At 41.7% G+C, this 18,342-nt stretch overlaps 1 protein-coding gene across 5 annotated transcripts in view; it reads right to left on the bottom strand.

The window, feature by feature from the left end:
• The window catches only part of LOC139535663 (rap1 GTPase-activating protein 1-like), a 194,118-nt gene that overhangs the window by 95,303 nt on the left and 80,473 nt on the right, over positions 1-18,342 (bottom strand). For 3 of the 5 annotated variants that reach the window (XR_011667173.1, XM_071335319.1, XM_071335317.1), the window contains exons 1-2: positions 15,964-16,022; positions 8,258-8,293 (exon numbers count right to left, since the gene is read on the bottom strand). Coding sequence is in view for 2 of the 5 variants with exons in the window: in XM_071335319.1 (XP_071191420.1) it covers positions 8,258-8,293; positions 15,964-16,007 (80 nt within the window). In the remaining 3 variants the exon portion in view is untranslated. Of the gene's footprint in view, positions 1-8,257; positions 8,294-15,963; positions 16,023-18,342 lie in introns of those variants that run through there. The other 2 variants (XM_071335320.1, XM_071335322.1) reach the window with 1 other exon arrangement.

Below are 18,342 nucleotides of genomic sequence, written 5' to 3'. Positions count from 1 at the left end.
GTTATAGGTTACAACTGCCCACTAATTACCGTATTAACCCCTCGTTCCATGTGTCTCTCCTCAGGCCGGTGGTGGCTGGCCCGCTCCAGGAGGCTGAAGTGCGTGATGTTCCTCCGCCTCCTCTAGACATCGAGGGGGTCCCGGTGTACTCCGTTCGATCCATATTGGATTCGAGACGTCGGGCGAGGGGCCTTCAGTACCTCGTGGACTGGGAGGGGTACGGGCCGGAGGAGAGATGCTGGGTTCAGGTGGAGGACGTGTTAGATCCTTCCATGTTAAAAGAATTCCACCGTCTCCATCCGGATCGCCCTGCACCTCGCCCTCCGGGTCGTCCCCGAGGCCGGTGTTGACACGCTGCTGGAGCCGCGCGTCGTGGGGGGGGGGGGGTACTGTCACGACTTCTGCCGAAGTTGTTGCCTCTCCTTGTTCGGGCGGTGTTCGGCATTCGACGTCACCGGTCTTCTTGCCATCATTGATCCATTTTTCATTTTCCATTGGTTTTGTCTTGTCTTCCTACACACCTGGTTTCAATCCCATTCATTACCTGTTGTGTATTTAACCCTCTGTTTCCCCTCATGTCTTTGTCAGAGATTGTTTTTATGTCAGTGTTGTATATATGTCTGTATAGGTGTGCGACGGGTCCTCGTACCCACTTTTGTATTTGATGTACATTTTAGTGTTTGGAGTATGTTTAGTGGACTGCTAATTAAAGAGACTCCATTACACTCCATTTTGACTCTCCTGCGCCTGACTTCCCTGCCACCTATACACACATGACTAAGTCGCTTTGGATAAAAGCATCTGCTAAATGGCATATATCATATCAACGTAAAGGAACTTTTTCCCCCCACAACTTTAAACCTAAATCCAATGATTTTGGGTTGAATTCACATTAGTTCAACTCAATTAAATGTAAGTGGGTAGTGAGTGTCAGGTTACCTGGGTCATTCCACCAATTAGGTGCCTTTTGAGTTGTGTAACTTGGTGAAAAACCTATAGTGTCTATGATTTGCCAAATAAAATACCAGGGTTGACGACTTCATCTTAAATCAGACATAAATCCTCTTGTGACAGAGGGAATATAAGCTTGTTATGTGCAATAGTGAAGAGCATTTGAATGCAAGCTTCACAAACATGGCCATAAAGTCTAGAACCAGCTCACCTGCTTTTACGCTATGATTTGACTATTAGATGTTCAATGTCTCGTTTGAAAAAAATATTTAAAAGAGAATAGTTTCACCATATTAAAGGGATACTTCGGGATCTTTTACTTGACAAGTGTCAGATGAACTTGTGGATACCATTTTTATGCCTCTGTGTCCAGTATGAAGAAAGTTAGAGGTCGTTTTGTGAGCCAATGCTAGCAGATACCCATTGTCTTCCAGTCATAGTTAGCAACTTCCTTCAAACTGCACGCAGAAACATAAAAATGGTCACCAAATAGTTCATCTGACTCTGGGGAAGTAGATAAAAGTCTTCATTGCCAAAATCCCGAAGTATCCCTTTAAAATGAGAGATCAGTTCACATAACCGGGTTGACCTTAAAATGAGGGAGAGTATATTTTTTACATTAAAACTAATCACTATTAACATGAAATAAATAATAAGAAATTACATTCTCAAAGCAACAAAATAACTATGGCTTTACAGTGATGGTGAAAACATGGAGAAATCTTTGAGGGTTAAAATCTTCCTAGAAGTCACAGAGGATGCACAGGAGGACATTGAGAGCTTGGAACTATAAGGTTCTACCTGCAAAAAGATGATTCTGAGAAAATTTGCTTTAAAGTTCTGAACCCTAATTGGTTTGAAGGGTGGCAGCTATTTTTATCTAGTATTCTTTTGAACTTAACAACAAAGGAAAAAAGGTATAATCTTTGGAAATTATATCATAAATAGAACTGGTGGAGTTATGTCACACATGCAGCTAACACAAACATATGGAAATGTCTGCTCTACCCAAAATTACAACTAACAAATTGAAGCATTACAAGAAAAATGGAAGAGGCAAGTGGAAGGGGGGAAAAGTAAGGAACTTGTCTATCGGCCCTGCATTAAAGACCAAAAATGGTTAAAGAAAATTGTGATAAATAAAAATATATACCAGTTTAATTTAAGGATCAAAAAACTGACAGCTGGGCCATATAAATTGCAAAATAGTTGGCAAGAGATTTTTGATGTACCGATTCCATGGCAATTGATTTGTGAATTGAAACGCAAAACGACGCCGGATTCAAAACTTCTAATTTTCAATTAAAATTATTATGCAAAATTCTTGCAACCAATAGAATGTTATTTATATTGGGGAAACAATCTTCCCAGCTCTGCAGATATTTCTACGAGGAGGAGGCAGAGTCATTGGATCATTTGTTTTGGTACTCTCCATATGTAGCTTGTTTTTGGAGGGGTGGTAGGGTTTGCGGGGAATAATAAAGGTATATAAAAAAAAGTGTATAGGTGTATGTATGTATATATGTATGTGTATGTAAATATATACAGTTGAAGTCAGAAGTTTCCATACACTTAGGTTGGAGTCATTAAAACACGTTTTTCAACCACTCCACAAATGTTTTGTTAACAAACTATAGTTTTGTCAAGTTAGGACATCTACTTTGTGCATGACACAAGTTATTTTTCCAACAATTGTTTACAGACAGATTATTTCACTGTATCACAATTCCAGTGGGTCAGAAGTTTACATACACTAAGTTGACTGTGCCTTTAAACAGCTTGGAAAATTCCAGAAAATTATGTCATGGCTTTAGAAGCTTCTGATAGGCTAATTGACATTTTGAGTCAATTGGAGGTGTACCTGTGGATGTATTTCAAGGTCTACCTTCAAATTCACTGCCTCTTTGCTTGACATCATGGGAAAATCAAAAGAAATCAGCCAAGACCTCCACAAGTCTGGTTCATCCTTGGGAGCAATTTCCAAATTTGCCTTCATCTGTACAAATAGTACGCAAGTATAAACACCATGGAACCACGCAGCCGTCATACCATTCAGGAAGTAGACGCGTTCTGTCTCCTAGAGATGAACGTACTTTGGTGCGAAAAGTGCAAATCAATCCCAGAACAACAGCAAAGGACCTTGTTAAGATGCTGGAGGAAACAGGTACAAACGTATCTATATCCACAGTAAAACGAGTCCTATATCGACATAACCTGAAAGGCCACTCAGCAAGGAAGAAGCCACTGCTCCAAAACCGCCATAAAAAAGACAGACTACGGTTTGCAACTGCACATGGGGACAAAGATCGTACTTTTTGGATAAATGTCCTCTGGTCTGATGAAACAAAAATAGAACTGTTTGGTCATAATGACCAACGTTATGTTTGGAGGAAAAAGGGGGAGGCTTGCAAGCCGAAGAACACCATCCTGATGCTGATGCTTTGCTGCAGGGGGGACTGGTCCACTTCACAAAATAGATGGCATCATGAGGCAGGAAAATTATGTGGATATATTGAAGCAACATCTCAAGACATCAGTCAAGAAGTTAAAGCTTGGTCGCAAATGGGTCTCCCAAATGAATAATGACCCCAAGCATACTTCAAAAGTTGTGGCAAAAGGGCTTAAGGACAACAAAGTCAAGGTATTGGAGTGGCCATCACAAAGCCCTGACCTACTAGCAACAGGCCTACAAACCTGACTCAGTTACACCAGCTCTGTCAGGAGGAATGGGCCAAAATTCACCCAACTTATTGTGGGAAGCTTGTAGAAGGCTACCCAAAACATTTGACCCAAATTAAACAATTTAAAGGCAATGCTACCAAATACTAATTGAGTGTATGTAAACTTTTGACCCACTGGGAATGTGAAGAAAGAAATAAAAGCTGAAATAAATAATTTTCTCTACTATTATTCTGACATTTCACATTCTTAAAATAAAGTGGTGATCCTAACTGACCTAAGACAGGGAATTTTATGGATTAAATGTCAGGAGTTGTGAAAAACTGAGTTTAAATGAATTTGGCTAAGGTGTATGTAAACTTCCGACTAACTGTTTACGGGTATGCGTATGTATGTATATGGATATACATATTTACCCCAAAAATATATGGGGGTTTGGAAATGATGCAGACAATTACATTGATGGAAGCATCAATCCATCTGCAATATTAAAGCTGATCCATCCCCTAAAAAAATATATAAAAAAATATGACATTTACAGAAGTATTCAGACCCAGTCTTTTGTTGAAGCACCTGTGGCAGCGATTACAGCTTTGAGTCTTCTTGGGTATGATGCTACAAGCTTGGCACACCTGTATTTGGGGAGTTTCTCCCATTCTTCTCTGCAGATCCTCTCAAGCTCTGTCAGGTTGGATGGGGAGCATTGCTAGACAGATATGATGCTGCAACCACCATGCTTCACCGTAGGGATGGTGCCAGGGCACTTTGAATTCAGGCCGAAGAGTTCAATCTTGGATTCATCAGACCAGACAATCTTGTTTCTCATGGTCTGAGAGTCGGTTGCAGAGATGGTTGTCCTTCTGGAAGGTTCTCCCATCTCCACAGAGGAACTCTGGAGCTCTGTCAGAGTGACCATTGGGTTCTTGGTCACCTCCCTGACCAAGGCCCTTCTCTCCCGATTTCTCAGTTTGGCCAGGCGACCAGCTCTAGGAGGAGTCTTGGTGGTTCCAAACATCTTCCATTTTTTGAATGATGGAAGCCACTGTGTTTTTGCTGCAGATGTGTTTTTGCTGCAGAAATGTTCCCCACATTTCTGCATTAATTTCTAATAAACTGTTTTCGCTTCGTCATTATGGGCTATTGTGTGTAGATTGATGAGGAAAATGTTTTATTTAATCCATTTTAGACTAAGGCTGTAATGTAACAAAATTTGAAAAAAGCCATGGGGTCTTAATACTTTTTTCCGAATGCACTGTATACACACATTTGAAAGTATGTGGACACCCTTTCAAATTTGTGGATTCAGCTATTTCAGCCACACCCGTTGCTGACAAGTGTATAAAAGTGAGCACACAGCCATGCAATCCATGAACATTGACAAACATTGGCAGTAGAATGGTCTTACTGAAGAGCTCAGTGACTTTCAATGTGGCACCGTCATAGGATGCCACCTTTCCAACAAGTCAGTTCATAACATTTCTGCACTGCTAGAGCTGCCCCGATCAACTGTAAGTGCTGTTATTGTGAAGTGGAAATGTCAAGGAGCAACAACGGCTTAGCCGCAAAATGGTAGGCCACACACGCTCACAGAACTGGACCGCCAAGTGCTGAAGTGTGTTGCTCGTAAAAATTGTCTCTCCTTGGTTGCATCACTCATTACCATGTTCCAAACTGCCTCTGGAAGCAACGTCAGCACAATAACTATTCACTGGGAGCTTCATGAAAGGGGTTTCCATGGCCGAGCAGCCGCATACAAGCCTAAGATCACCATGCGCAATGCCAATCGTCGGCTGGCGTGGTGTGAAGCTCGCTGCCATTGGGCTCTGGAGAAGTGGAAATGCGTTCTGTGGAGTGATGAATCAATCACCAGTCTGACGAAGAATCTGGGTTTGGCCTATCCCAGGAGAACGCTACCTGCCCCAATGCATAGTGACAACTGTAAAGTTTGGTGGAGGAGGAATAATGGTCTGGGGCTGTTTTTCATGGTTTGGGCTAGGTCCCTTATTTCCAGTGAAGGGAAATCTTAACACCAGAGCATACAATGACATTCTAGACAATTCTGTTCTTCCAACTTTGTGGCAACAGTTTGGGGAAGGCCCTTTCCTCTGTCATGACAATGCCCCCGTGCACAAAGCGAGGTCCATACAGAAATAGTTTGTCAAGATCGGTGTGGAAGAACTTGACTGGTCTGCACAGAGCCTTGACCTCAACCCCATCAAACACTTTTGGGATGAATTGGTAAGCCGACTGTGAGCCAGGCCTAATTGCCCAACAATGCCCGACCTCACTAATGCTCTTGTGGCTTAATGGAAGCAAGTCGCCACAGAAATGTTCCAACATCTAGTGGAAAGCCTTCCCAGAAGAGTGGGGGCTATTATAGCAGTAACGAGGGGTTCAACTCCATACTACTGCTCATGATTTTGGAATGAGATGTTTGACAAACAGGTGTCCACATACTTTTGGACATTGTAGTGTATGTAGAGGACATTGAACAGAACAAGGCTATATCAAAATCTACATTTGGATAATTTTCTTTGGCACTTTAGCAAGTCTTTATTCATATAAATAAATCTGATTTATTGAATTTTCATGTGGTATATTAAAGGGCACTTCAATTAATATAACAAGCTTTTAAAGTGCAATATTTGTGCATAATTTCTCCTTAAAATATCAAAGGGACGCAAAAAGGCACTCATTTTGCGGAACGATCAACCAATATCACTGCTGCCATAATAGCAAAAGCAAAAGAGACAGTGACTGAGTGGTTGGACATAGTCCCCTTGTCACACACACACACACACACACACACACACACACACACACACACACACACACACACACACACACACACACACACACACACACACACACACACACACACACACACACACACACACACACACACACACACACACACACACACACACACACACACACACACACACACACACACACACACACACACACACCTCGCCGGCTGCTGAGAGAGAGGATGACTGAGGCTATGATGGATTCAAGAGGGATGCAATGGCATACTGTGTCTGATTTAGACCTGCTATCGTAAATCTGACCGAAAAGCTGCTAGTCTTACACAGTGACACCTTTCAGACCTGTATAATGTAGATGGAGGCCGGACATCCTTCCTATGACTTGAGGATTAAACCCCGTCTTAGTAACTCATACATGCCCTTCTAAATGATTGATAGCAGTGATGAATGCATTTAATAAATACAGATCAATGCTAGTTTCCTTTTTAAGAAATAAGAGAAATTCTCACAAACAAACCTAAAATAACAAGGCTTTCATGACTTTGGGATTTTCATCTGCCTGTACGTAGAGGCTGATAGAATTCACCAGAACATAATGACTTACTGAGTGCAGTGAGAGCCCTGTTCAGAGCTGCACTTTTCAGTGGCTAGAAGGCGTTCCTTCCCTTTGGTCTCCCGCTACATTAGTATGCGCTACAGACCTGTTTGGAACATGGCACAGAATGAACCCCCAATCCCCTCTTAATTCAATTCAGCAGAAGTACGGGACAAATGTTACCATCTGATGATCCTGCATAATCATCCTGCTCCTCTATTCGCTCCTTCCACATCCTCCCCATCTACACCCCTCTCCTGCTGCATTCACACGTCTTTTTCTCATACTGCCAAGGACGGAATATTACATGGCCCTCCTCAATATTAATTTTGTTACCAGATGCCCTGATCCACAGCCATGACATTAGACTTCCTCACTGCCAATATACAGCGAGTATACAAAACATTCCATGACATAGACTGACCAGGTGAATCCAATTGAAAAATACGATCCCTTATTGATGTCATTTGCCAAATCCACCTAAAATATATGTAGATGAAGGGGAGGAGACAGGTTAAATAATAATTTTTATACCCTGAGGCAATTGAGACATAGATTGTGTATTCAGAGGGTGAATGGGCAAGACAAAAGATTGAAGTGCATTTGAAAGGGGTTTGGTAGTAGGTTCCAGGTGCACCAGCTTGTGTGTGTCAAGAACTGCAAAGCTGCTGGGGTTTTCATGCACAACAGTTTCCCGTGTGTATCAAGAATGGTCCACCACCCAAAGGACATCTAGCCAACTTGACACAACTGTGGGAAGCATTGGAGTCCACATTGGCCAGCATCCCTGTGGAACGCTTTCGACACCTTGTAGAGTCCATGCCCCGACGAATTGAGGCTGTTCTGAGGGCAAAAGGGGGTGCAACTCAATATTAGGAAGGTGTTCCTAATGTTTTATACTCTCAGTGTATGTAACTGTCTGATGTAGCACTTCACTAAGGAAGCCCAAGCATGGCTACAACAGCAGTATGGAACATTGAGCATAGACATATTTGGTACAACATAAACAGTAAATAAAGACATTGGCTGACATCCATGTGATGTTTCATGCCCTGTTATTCTGACTGTAATCAGTACTTAACCAGGGGTGGACAGCGTCGCTGGAAAAAGAAAAAGGAAGCTATGAGGTGACCTCTATATTTAAAACCTCTAAGGTAATCTACAGTACTTTTAAGAGTGATCTAGAACCAACTATGCATAAAATTAAGTTATCCCACACAACATTAACTGAATTTCTTAATGTCAAGGAGGGGGGTAAACTCACCATAGACTTCTGGTCCTGGAAAAGGTCTTGTCGACACTAGAAAGAGAGAGAACAAAGAGAGATAGTAGATCAGACTTCTGTCCCACTCCCACTTCACCTGGTCTGGTTTAATCAACTGGGTCCCACTGAGTGTGTAAGGTCAAAGACTGATGAAGTGTCTAGAACACCGCATTAACCAAAGACTACAATATCAAAACAGAGTTTTAGGTGAAACTATGAGGTGAAAGCACCTGGGACTATTTTGGCTGAAAATAAAATCTACGACATTAATCTACCTGTAAAAATCATAATTCAGAAGTGACTTTTAATAATAGTGTGTATTTAAAACAGAATCAACCTCCATGGACCCCTATGGCACCAGATGAATGAGTCTATAATTTCCTCTCACCACTTCTCCTCTCTCTCTCCTCTCCCTCCCTCCCTCCCTCCCTCCCTCCCTCCCTCCCTCCCTCCCTCCCTCCTCTGCCTGCCAACCAGCCGATGGGCACGCTCTCAAGCCGAGGCTGACACAGTCTCCTAGGTGAGTAGGCAGACTGGTTGAGGTGCCAGTCAGACAGTCAGAGCCCACTGTAATACCCTGAGCAGGCTGGCACATCATTACCCAAACCCACTCAGTAATACCGGCACACTTCAAATGAAAGTGTTTTCAGCCGTAGCCCACCCAGCCAAGATATGAGAAAAGCCATAGCGAATAGGATTGATGAGATCCCTTTTTATTGTCTTGGCAAATTTTCCATGGACTTGTTTGTGGTGTTTGCACGTAGGAAAAGAGCGGTTGAAATTCTGACTACATTTACAGCGCTGCATACAAATCAAACTGGCAAATGCTCTGCCTGGATCAATCACAGGAGCCGTCGTGGGGTTGATGCTGAATAAATGCGGAAAATTGGTCAATCGATCAACCGCTAATCACCGCTTATCCCTGCCCCCCTGAATACTAAGCCAATCAAACAAATGTCATTGTCATTCATAGCAAATCAAACTCAAATGAAAACCGTCCATCATGGAAAATAACAAACAGGCAATCAAATACCCAGCCGTCTCTGACAGAAAGAATCAGAGAAATTCTGAGTGGTGCAACATGCTTTGGATGTATTGGTGCCATTGGATGACTCAGTAGAGCTGAAGGTTCAGTCTGTAGAGAAGAGCCATGGTTTCCCTTGGGATCTCTTTTTTGTCTCTAAATGGCTGAAGATATGAGTAACTATGGCTGAGGAGATGAGGAACTACCGAGAGACTTACTACTTGTAATGAGATAAGTAACGTGAAAAAATGCAACATTTGCTTAACAATCCAATAACCAGAACCAACTGTGTAATTTCTTAAACAAACATCGCAGGATCACACCGTTAGTTGATCATACGAACAAGTAGTCCCACCTCGTCGTGTGTGACAACAGGAAATGGCCATGCTCTTTCTCCCTGTTTGTGTTTGACTGATAGAAATAAACATATCAGGTTGTCTTTCAGGGGTCTCTCTGCTCTACTTTCTGCTGATTGAGGAAGAACCTCTGTTTTGGTGTTAACATTCCACAGTGGAAAACACGCCTACACAAAAACAATGTCACAACATTCTACCACGTGACACGCATGTAGGCCTACTCATATACTATGAACAGTCAACCCTTTTTAAATACACTACTATTACTGAATGGAAAACTAATAAACCATAACACACTGGCTGTAAATGTTACCGGGCAGCCACCATAACAATAAAAGCTCAAAACAACAATAAAAATACAGAACATGGTATCAAACCAACCATAAGAGTAAAAAACATATTTCTTTCTGTCGTATCAAATAAATGGAAACGAGCATATCTTAGACAGTGATATCTAAAGTCTGCAGAGCCTAGAGGTTCGTCAAGGGAATCATACTGTGTCTTGCATGACACTTTTATCTTTCGTGTGTGTGTGTGTGTGTATTCACTCTCTTGTGTCTGACTGCTGTATATGTTGGCATTGGGAGCATGTATTTCTATGCAAATGACCTTGTTTAGATGTTAGTGTGTTGTTGTCTGTAAATGTATGGATAAAACACATTTACATGTGAGCGTATGCAAAATTGCATGTAAACAGTATACAGTTGAAGTCGGAAGTTTCCATACATTTAGGTTGGAGTCAATAAAACACGTTTTTCAACCACTCCACAAATTTCTTGTTAACAAACTATAGTTTTTCAAGTCGGTAAGGACATCTACTTTGTGCATGACACAAGTAATTTTTCCAACAATTGTTTACAGACAGATTATTTCACGTATAATTCACTGTATCACAATTCCAGTGGGTCAGAAGTTTACATACACTAAGTTGACTGTGCCTTTAAAAAGCTTGGAAAATTCCAGAAAATGATGTCATGGCTTCAGAAGCTTCTGATAGGCTAATTGACATCATTTGAGTCAATTGGAGATGTACCTGTGGATGTATTTCAAGGCCTACCTTCAAATGCAGTGCCTCTTTGCTTGACATCATGGGAAAATCAAAAGATATCAGCCAAGACTTCAGAAAAAACAATGGTAGACCTCCACAAGTCTGGTTCATCCTTGGGAGCAATTTCCAAACGCCTGAAGGTACCACGTTCATCTGTACAAACAATAGTACGCAAGTATAAACACCATGGAACCACGCAGCCGTCATACCGCTCAGGAAAGAGGCGCGTTCTGTCTCCTAGAGATGAACGTACTTTGGTGCGAAAAGTGCAAATCAATCCCAGAACAACAGCAAAGGACCTTGTGAAGATTATGGAGGTAACAGGTACAAAAGTATCTATATCCACAGTAAAACAAGTCCTATATCGACATAACCTGAAAAGCCGCTCAGCAAGGAAGAAGCCACTGCCCCCAAAACTGCCATAAAAAAAGCCAGACTACGGTTTGCAACTGCACATGGGGACAAAGATAGTACTTTTTGGAAAAATATCCTCTGGTCTGATTAAGCAAAAATAGAACTGTTTGGCTATAATGACTATTGTTATGTTTGGAGGAAAAAGGGGGAGGCTTGCAAGCCGAAGAACACCATCCCAACCATGAAGCACGGGGGTGGCAGCATCATATTGTGGGGATGCTTTGCTGCAGGAGGGACTGGTGCACTTCACAAAATAGATGGCATCATGAGGAAAGAAAACTATATGGATATATTGAAGAAACATCTCAAGAAATCAGTCAGGAAGTTAAAGCTTGGTCACAAATGGGTCTCCCAAATGGACAATGACCCAAGCATACTTCCAAAGTTGTGGCAAAAGGGCTTAAGGACAACAAAGTCAAGGTATTGGAGTGGCCATCACAAAGCCCTGACCTCAATCCCATAGAAGATTTGTGGGCAGAACTGAAAATGCGTGTGCGAGCAAGGAGGCCTACATACCTGACTCCGTTACACCAGCTCTGTCAGGAGGAATGGGCCAATATTCACCCAACTTATTGTGGGAAGCTTGTGGAAGGCTACCTGAAACGTTTGACCCAAGTTAAACAATTTAAAAGCAATGCTACCAAATACTAATTGAGTGTATGTAAACTTCTGACCCACTGGGAATGTGATGAAAGAAATAAAAGCTGAAATAAATAATTTTCTCTACTATTATTCTGACATTTCACATTCTTAAAATAAAGTGGTGATCCTAACTGACCTAAGACAGGGAATTTTTACTAGGATTAAATTGTGAAAACTGTGAAAAACGGAGTTTGAATGTATTTGGCTAAGGTGTATGTAAACTTCCGACTTCAACTTCCGACTTCAACATACTCTTTACACACACACACACACACACACATGCTTCCGACTTCAACATACTCCACACACACACACACACGCGTGCGTGTAGTATGTTGAAGTCGGAAGTTGAAGTCGGATGTGCGTGTGTGTTTATGTGTGTGTGTGTGTGTGTGCGTGCGGAGTATACTTGCACTTGACTAGACATTGACCGTTTTCAGTAGTCAACAGCTTACACAGTGATGTCAACACACCACCAGTATTTAGTGTACTTGTCCAAATGTTCACTTTACAAACACAACTCCAGCCCTATTCACTGAATGGAGAATACACACCTCACCTGCACCAAAGAGCTATTTTCTGTATGTGTAAGAGGTCAATGTCCTCATCTTCTCCCCTCTAACCTCTCTGTGTTGAGAGGGTGTGGTACTATAAAGTGTAAACCAACAATAACATTCAAATGTCAGAGATGAACGGATAGTTTTCGGTAAGATTAGTTTATTTGACATCCCCTGTGCTGAATCTTTAACCACTCCTAAATATACTAGGTGTTTATGCAGTTCCTCCCATTTAAAAAATGGATCATTTTCTTTTACATCTTCACCTACTCAAAATGATTGCCTCAAAACAGAGCATAAAATGGCATATGAAAAATGGTATTTTGCGTGGCCCAAATAGATGTCATGCATTTCTAGTTTCACATTGATTAAATCCTCCGGTTTGAAATTACGGCATGTGTCATAGTTTTGAACATGCTGTAGGAAGCATTATCTACTTATGGCAATTTCAATTTTTTCTGTGTACGTGTGACAAAGTAATTTCCGCAAAGACAGAACACATAAAGATAAATGATTTTGTGGCCTGAATTCTATTCCTGACAACAATGCATTTGTCGCCTAGGCTATTTGCTGTAATTTCCTTTCACAGCTTCTGTTGAAAGTTGGGGCATTGTCACGGCAACAGTCTTCCTATTTTCTCTTTGAATAAAACTAAAGATCTAATTGAAATATGTGCAGTCACAAACAAAGACACAAACAAACCTTTCAATGTGTAGCCTATGTCTATGTTAGGAATAGACAATCCCTAAAGCAAAGTGACTATGCTTATTACTTCATATAGTTTCTCAATATTAAGTGTCAATTAAGTGATATTCAAAGGCTTTCTAATGAATAAAAAACATTCCCTGCGTGTCTTTTCACTTCTCTGTAGAATGGAGTCCAATACAGCTATTGGCTAAACTGACGGTTGAGATGTCTGTGGTTGAATTTTCAGGGCCCTTCTCCTCTCAAGGATTTCTCTTGATACTAAAAGCATACAGTCAAAGAAAACAAACAGAAAACCTTGTCCAGCCTGAATAAGTACATACAGTACAGTTATGACAACATGGCTTTCACAATGACATACAGTATTCCTTATTTTTACCTGAGGCCCACACTGTGTACGCAAAAGGGTGGAGTATAGGTTTTTGAACCATGAGACTGAACTGGGTCTCGTTTACCAGTTGCGATGTAACTTAAGCAGTACAATGATCGTCGTATCAGATGCATCGTTATTACCCATCAACTTTTTAAGAGTGTTTCCCCCCAAAAAAACACGCAGAGAGAACGTTCGCTAGGTGCATCGTTAAACCATGTGTCCATACCCATAGGATCGTAAGAAAAGCAGCGCAGCTCTCGGATCACCTTTCTCCATTCAAATCGTACCTTAACATTAGACTTATTCCACAATACTGATGACGGATCAGCTCCTAGAGAGATATTACCACCTATGGCTGAAATAGGTTATTGAGGCGGCTTATTATGCTTACCCAAAAATAATGCACTAAATCATAGATTGGGTACATCATTGCGCACGTGTTGAAACACATTGCTGCAAAAATCCCAAAATATAACTCAATTGATTGAACATGACATCGATTGAAATATAATTGAAATGGCCTATATAGACCCACGTAGCCTTTGCATCTTTTAATGCCGTCATCTCTGTTTTCATTTGAAGCATCATTTTATGCTTCACTTGTTTGTAACAATTGCAAATAATTTGGCAACTTTGTATTTGGAGTAAACCTCATTCTGAAGTGATCAGCAGTCACAGTCAGACAGAAATCCTAAACATCTTGACTACGTTTAGCGGAGATCTTCTGTGAATAAAGTGATGCGGAAGAGAAAAAAGGCATCTAATGATGCCCTTTGACTGCTCTTCGAGTGGTCTGGATCACTTGTAGACGGCAAAGGTTTTAAGAGACACATTAATAACCAAGGCTCTGGAAAACACCTTGGCTACTAAAGATACATCGTAAGAAGGTTCTAATGATGATCTTAACGCTTCGAAGGCTCTGAGAAAAGAGGCCCTGAACAGTGTTGTTGTGTTTTATGTCTTGTTTATAGACAACATTTCTTTGTATTAGTATTATCTCCCTATGTATTGTTATTCTCCTATGTCCTGAGTTCCATTAAACATTTATGTGCTCGGGGATGCTGTGTATGAAAAGATGCATACAGTTATAAAGATGTGACAGAAAAATAAAATAGAAGAATAAAATGTTAATTTGGAGGAGACAAGGTCCATTTCTCAGAGTGCATATGGCGGTCAGGGGACTATCTAATGTGCTCCACAATTCAGAGCACATCCTCATTGTGTGTGTGTGTGTGTGTGTGTGTGTGTGTGTGTGTGTGTGTGTGTGTGTGTGTGTGTGTGTGTGTGTGTGTGAGCGAACACATGCATGTGAATGTGGTTCCTCCCCCACTTCTATAGCTGTATAAACTAAACATCCTAAGAATCTCCCTCTGTCCATAGAATTCACTACAGTGCCAACCATAGCATGTAGAGCCGGAACAATCGGTTGATGCTGGGCTGGAGGATTATCAGCCTTGATGATCCAACTCTGAATCAAACAGTGTCTATGGAACTCGACGCACACTGTACTGTTCTATTCACACAGTGCCTAAGGGTCAGCCAAAGTGGTGAGGTTGTACTCTGTCTCGCGAGTGAGATGTTTTCCTGCGTGTAGCTGTTAGTGCCAAAGGCCAGGGTCAACATAATGATGGAAGTTAAAGTTATTCCAGTCTCAAGGGGTTTTCGATGCAACTAGTCTACACAGCATCATACATCATTGAATGCACATCAGTGCTGTGCTGAAGTGTATCATTTACACATCTACAGTAGAAATAGACCCTTATAATGCATGAGCCACATTCACTGTCTAGCTAACCTCTTCATACACCATACTATTTCCTATCCACAGACCACAATAACATTGAATTAATTGTAACATCAGAGTGTGTTTTACACAGAGACCGTATATAACATATAGACCCGTTTTAGAGCGTCCTTTGAACTCTTGACCTCATCAATGCAACACATTCCAAGCATCCCTCTACCCCAAAGAGCCAAAGCAACAGGTTGAAGTGCACTTATTTCTCCAAATAAACAATCAAATCTAAAAACCTATCATGAACCTCTCAAAGGCAAACTAATAAACATACACACCCCCACCATCTTTGTGGTGCTGAGAATAAAAACAATAAAACTCACTAGTTGGTCATAAATTAAACAGATTAGTCTTCTACACATGACTATTTTGTTTTGGTAAAGTTGACCTTGTCTTTAAAACCTAGGAAAGGGGGCAGCTTGACCAAAACATTGACAAAGTCATTTAAGAGCTAATGATGTTTCATTGACCTCCTTATGAGACCACTTCATTAACTTCCAGCGCTAATCATAGATGCTAACAAGCTGTAGTTTAGAGCAGACACTGTTGTCTGACCTTGATATTATCCTTTCACTGCTAGCCTGAGGAAGATGTAAAGCATGATTCCACAGGGGATCTCATTAGATCTCAGGCCTAAGTACTCATCAATTCTTCAGTGATGGAGTGAATTCCATACCAGGTATTACTGTCTGTAACACCTCCCCATTACTATCCCCCACCGGCTATTTCTAGCATGCAGAGAGACAGACATGAGTAAATGTTATCTTTTGTCCGAATGGGCTTCAACCTTACCCTCCATATGCTCCGAAAGTGAAGCTCCTCTTTCTCTGTGACATCCTGCTAGCTAGGGGCTGCTGAGGCTTTCTGGGGAGACTGTCCACATCAGCGGAGTTCAACAGCAAGTAAGCAATGGGAGCAGTCATACATCTCCCCTACCTCCCTCCCTTCCTTTCTCTTCCTCCCTCCCTCAGTTATTTTCTTTAAACCCTCTAGGCTGACGGAGGGTGCGTGTGTTTTGCAAGAGTACATTTCCGTCTGTAAACATCCCTGCCCTCCACCTCCCTCTCTCCTTCCTTTCCACCTCACTTCTCTACTCCGCTCTCTCAGTACGTCATATCTCCCTCAGATTAAGAGAAAGGTGCGTCCGACCATTCCGTTGCCCAGGTAACGAGCAGGTGCTCCTCTTCCTCACTTATACTGATTCTAAATTAATTTCCAGGCTGTCAGAAAGAAAGAACCCACATCCCACTTGGCACAGATGTCAATTCAATGTCTATTCCATGTTGGTGCAATGTAATTTTATTGAAATTACGTGGAAACAACATTAATTCAACCGGTGTGTGTCCAGTGGAATGTCCTCAATTTCAATCCTTATCCTAAATAGGTAACTTCTTGTGCCAGCTTAAATCCTCAGTTGTATTATCACTGAGTTATTCAATAGAATATGTCCTTTACTCAAGTAGTCTTAATATTGCACAAGGGAAATGTTGTATTCCTTAGTAGCAGCAGACAGATTCAAGGCTCTGACAAAAGTTTAAACAGTGTAAGTAAGATAATGACCTGTATTGACCTTGTACCCATCAGCTTACCCCTATTGGAATCTCATGACCTTTCTCCTACCCTACAGTCAAGTCAGACAAGTCTATGTAAAAGTAACCCAGTACACCAAAAGGTTAAAGAGGTCAAACCCAAACAAACACACTTGCATCTCATGCAGAAATGTTGATCATACAGAAAGCTGGCAAAGGGTGTGGTGCTGGTGGAGTATGTCAGTTGATCTGCTGACAGAGTGGGTCCGAAGCCTGTCATAAGGTCAACCAAGGATGAGGGATGGGCCACCCCACCGATTTTTCCTCTCCCTTCCTCTGCTCTGCCCTCTATATAAGTGGATTCCCCTCCTACCTGCCCACTGTACCATGGTCAGAGTGTCCCGTCCAGGAACATCTAGTGGTACAGGGTGACCTCTACTCCTCTGTTCTCCATCCATCAGCTGTGGTGTTGGGGTGCCCTGGTGCCTGTCACACCTTCTCTTATTCAATTAGGCCAGAACGAACTGACGCTAGACATAGGCTCTTAATCAAATCACAAACATGCACAGAATAGGATTGTCCTGCCCGCACCGGTCTGCTCCCCTCCGCTCGCCTGCCTGATGCTTGCAATTGCTTGCACTTGTCATTGAGTGGAGATTCATCAGACGACCTCCAAGGGAGATATGACTTTAGGACGTGTCTTCTCCACAGCTGGGCAACAGAGCAATGGGATGTTGACTCTACTTCCATACTTCAGTAGTCTCTATCTAAAGTGGGCTGAGGTAATAAAAAGAAGAATACCCAGGCGCTGTATTGGATTTTAGTTAGCCATGTTAGAAAGTCTTTCATTGCCGGCAGGGATTACCTTGTCCCACCGCGCACTAGCAACTCCTGTGGCGGGCCGGGCGCAGTGCACGCTGACACAGTCGCCAGGTGTATGGTGTTTCCTCCGACGCATTGGTGCGGCTGGCTTCCAGGTTAAGTGGGCATTGTGTCAAGCACGGCTCTCGACCTTCGCCTCCTCCGAGTCCGTACGGGAGTTGCAGCGATGAGACAAGACTGTAACTACCAATTGGATACCACGAAATTGGGGAGAAAAAGGGGTAATAAAAAAAGTATTTCATTTGACAACTCATGATTATCCTCTTTGTCTTCATCTAACTTGACCAGTGTTAATATGTCCTGTATGAACTAGCTAATGACAGAAAAACATGATAAAGTATTTGCATAATCGATCATATTTACAAGATTAAACTGATAAAAAAACACATGTTGCTCTGGGGGAATATAGTCTTGGTTCCAGCTATGCTGTTTATGTGCTGTGTCTGATAATCATAGCTAGTGAAATGTAATTTGTGACCGGTTACATGATCTGAGGCCTTTGATGCTAGTTCCTACTTCACAGTAGGTCCGTTTGATAACATTTTTTTTTAAACTTAAATATGAATAAACATTTCTAATTAGGAGTCTAGTTTAGCCAAGGAGAAAGCACTGAGCTAAAAAGGGAAAAGACAGGATTGTTCCTGGCTAGTCATGATTGGCTGAGATAATGGAATATGAATGCAAAAATCATTATTTTGTGCATTTGGAACATTTCTAGGATCTTTTATTTTAGCTCATGAAACATGGGACCAACTCTTTA

This window comes from Salvelinus alpinus, chromosome 12, assembly GCF_045679555.1.
Source record: "Salvelinus alpinus chromosome 12, SLU_Salpinus.1, whole genome shotgun sequence".
In the NCBI taxonomy this organism is placed as follows: Eukaryota; Metazoa; Chordata; class Actinopteri; order Salmoniformes; family Salmonidae; genus Salvelinus; species Salvelinus alpinus.
Note: the sequence above shows the minus strand (reverse complement) of the source record. Positions and strands in the feature narration are given on the sequence as shown.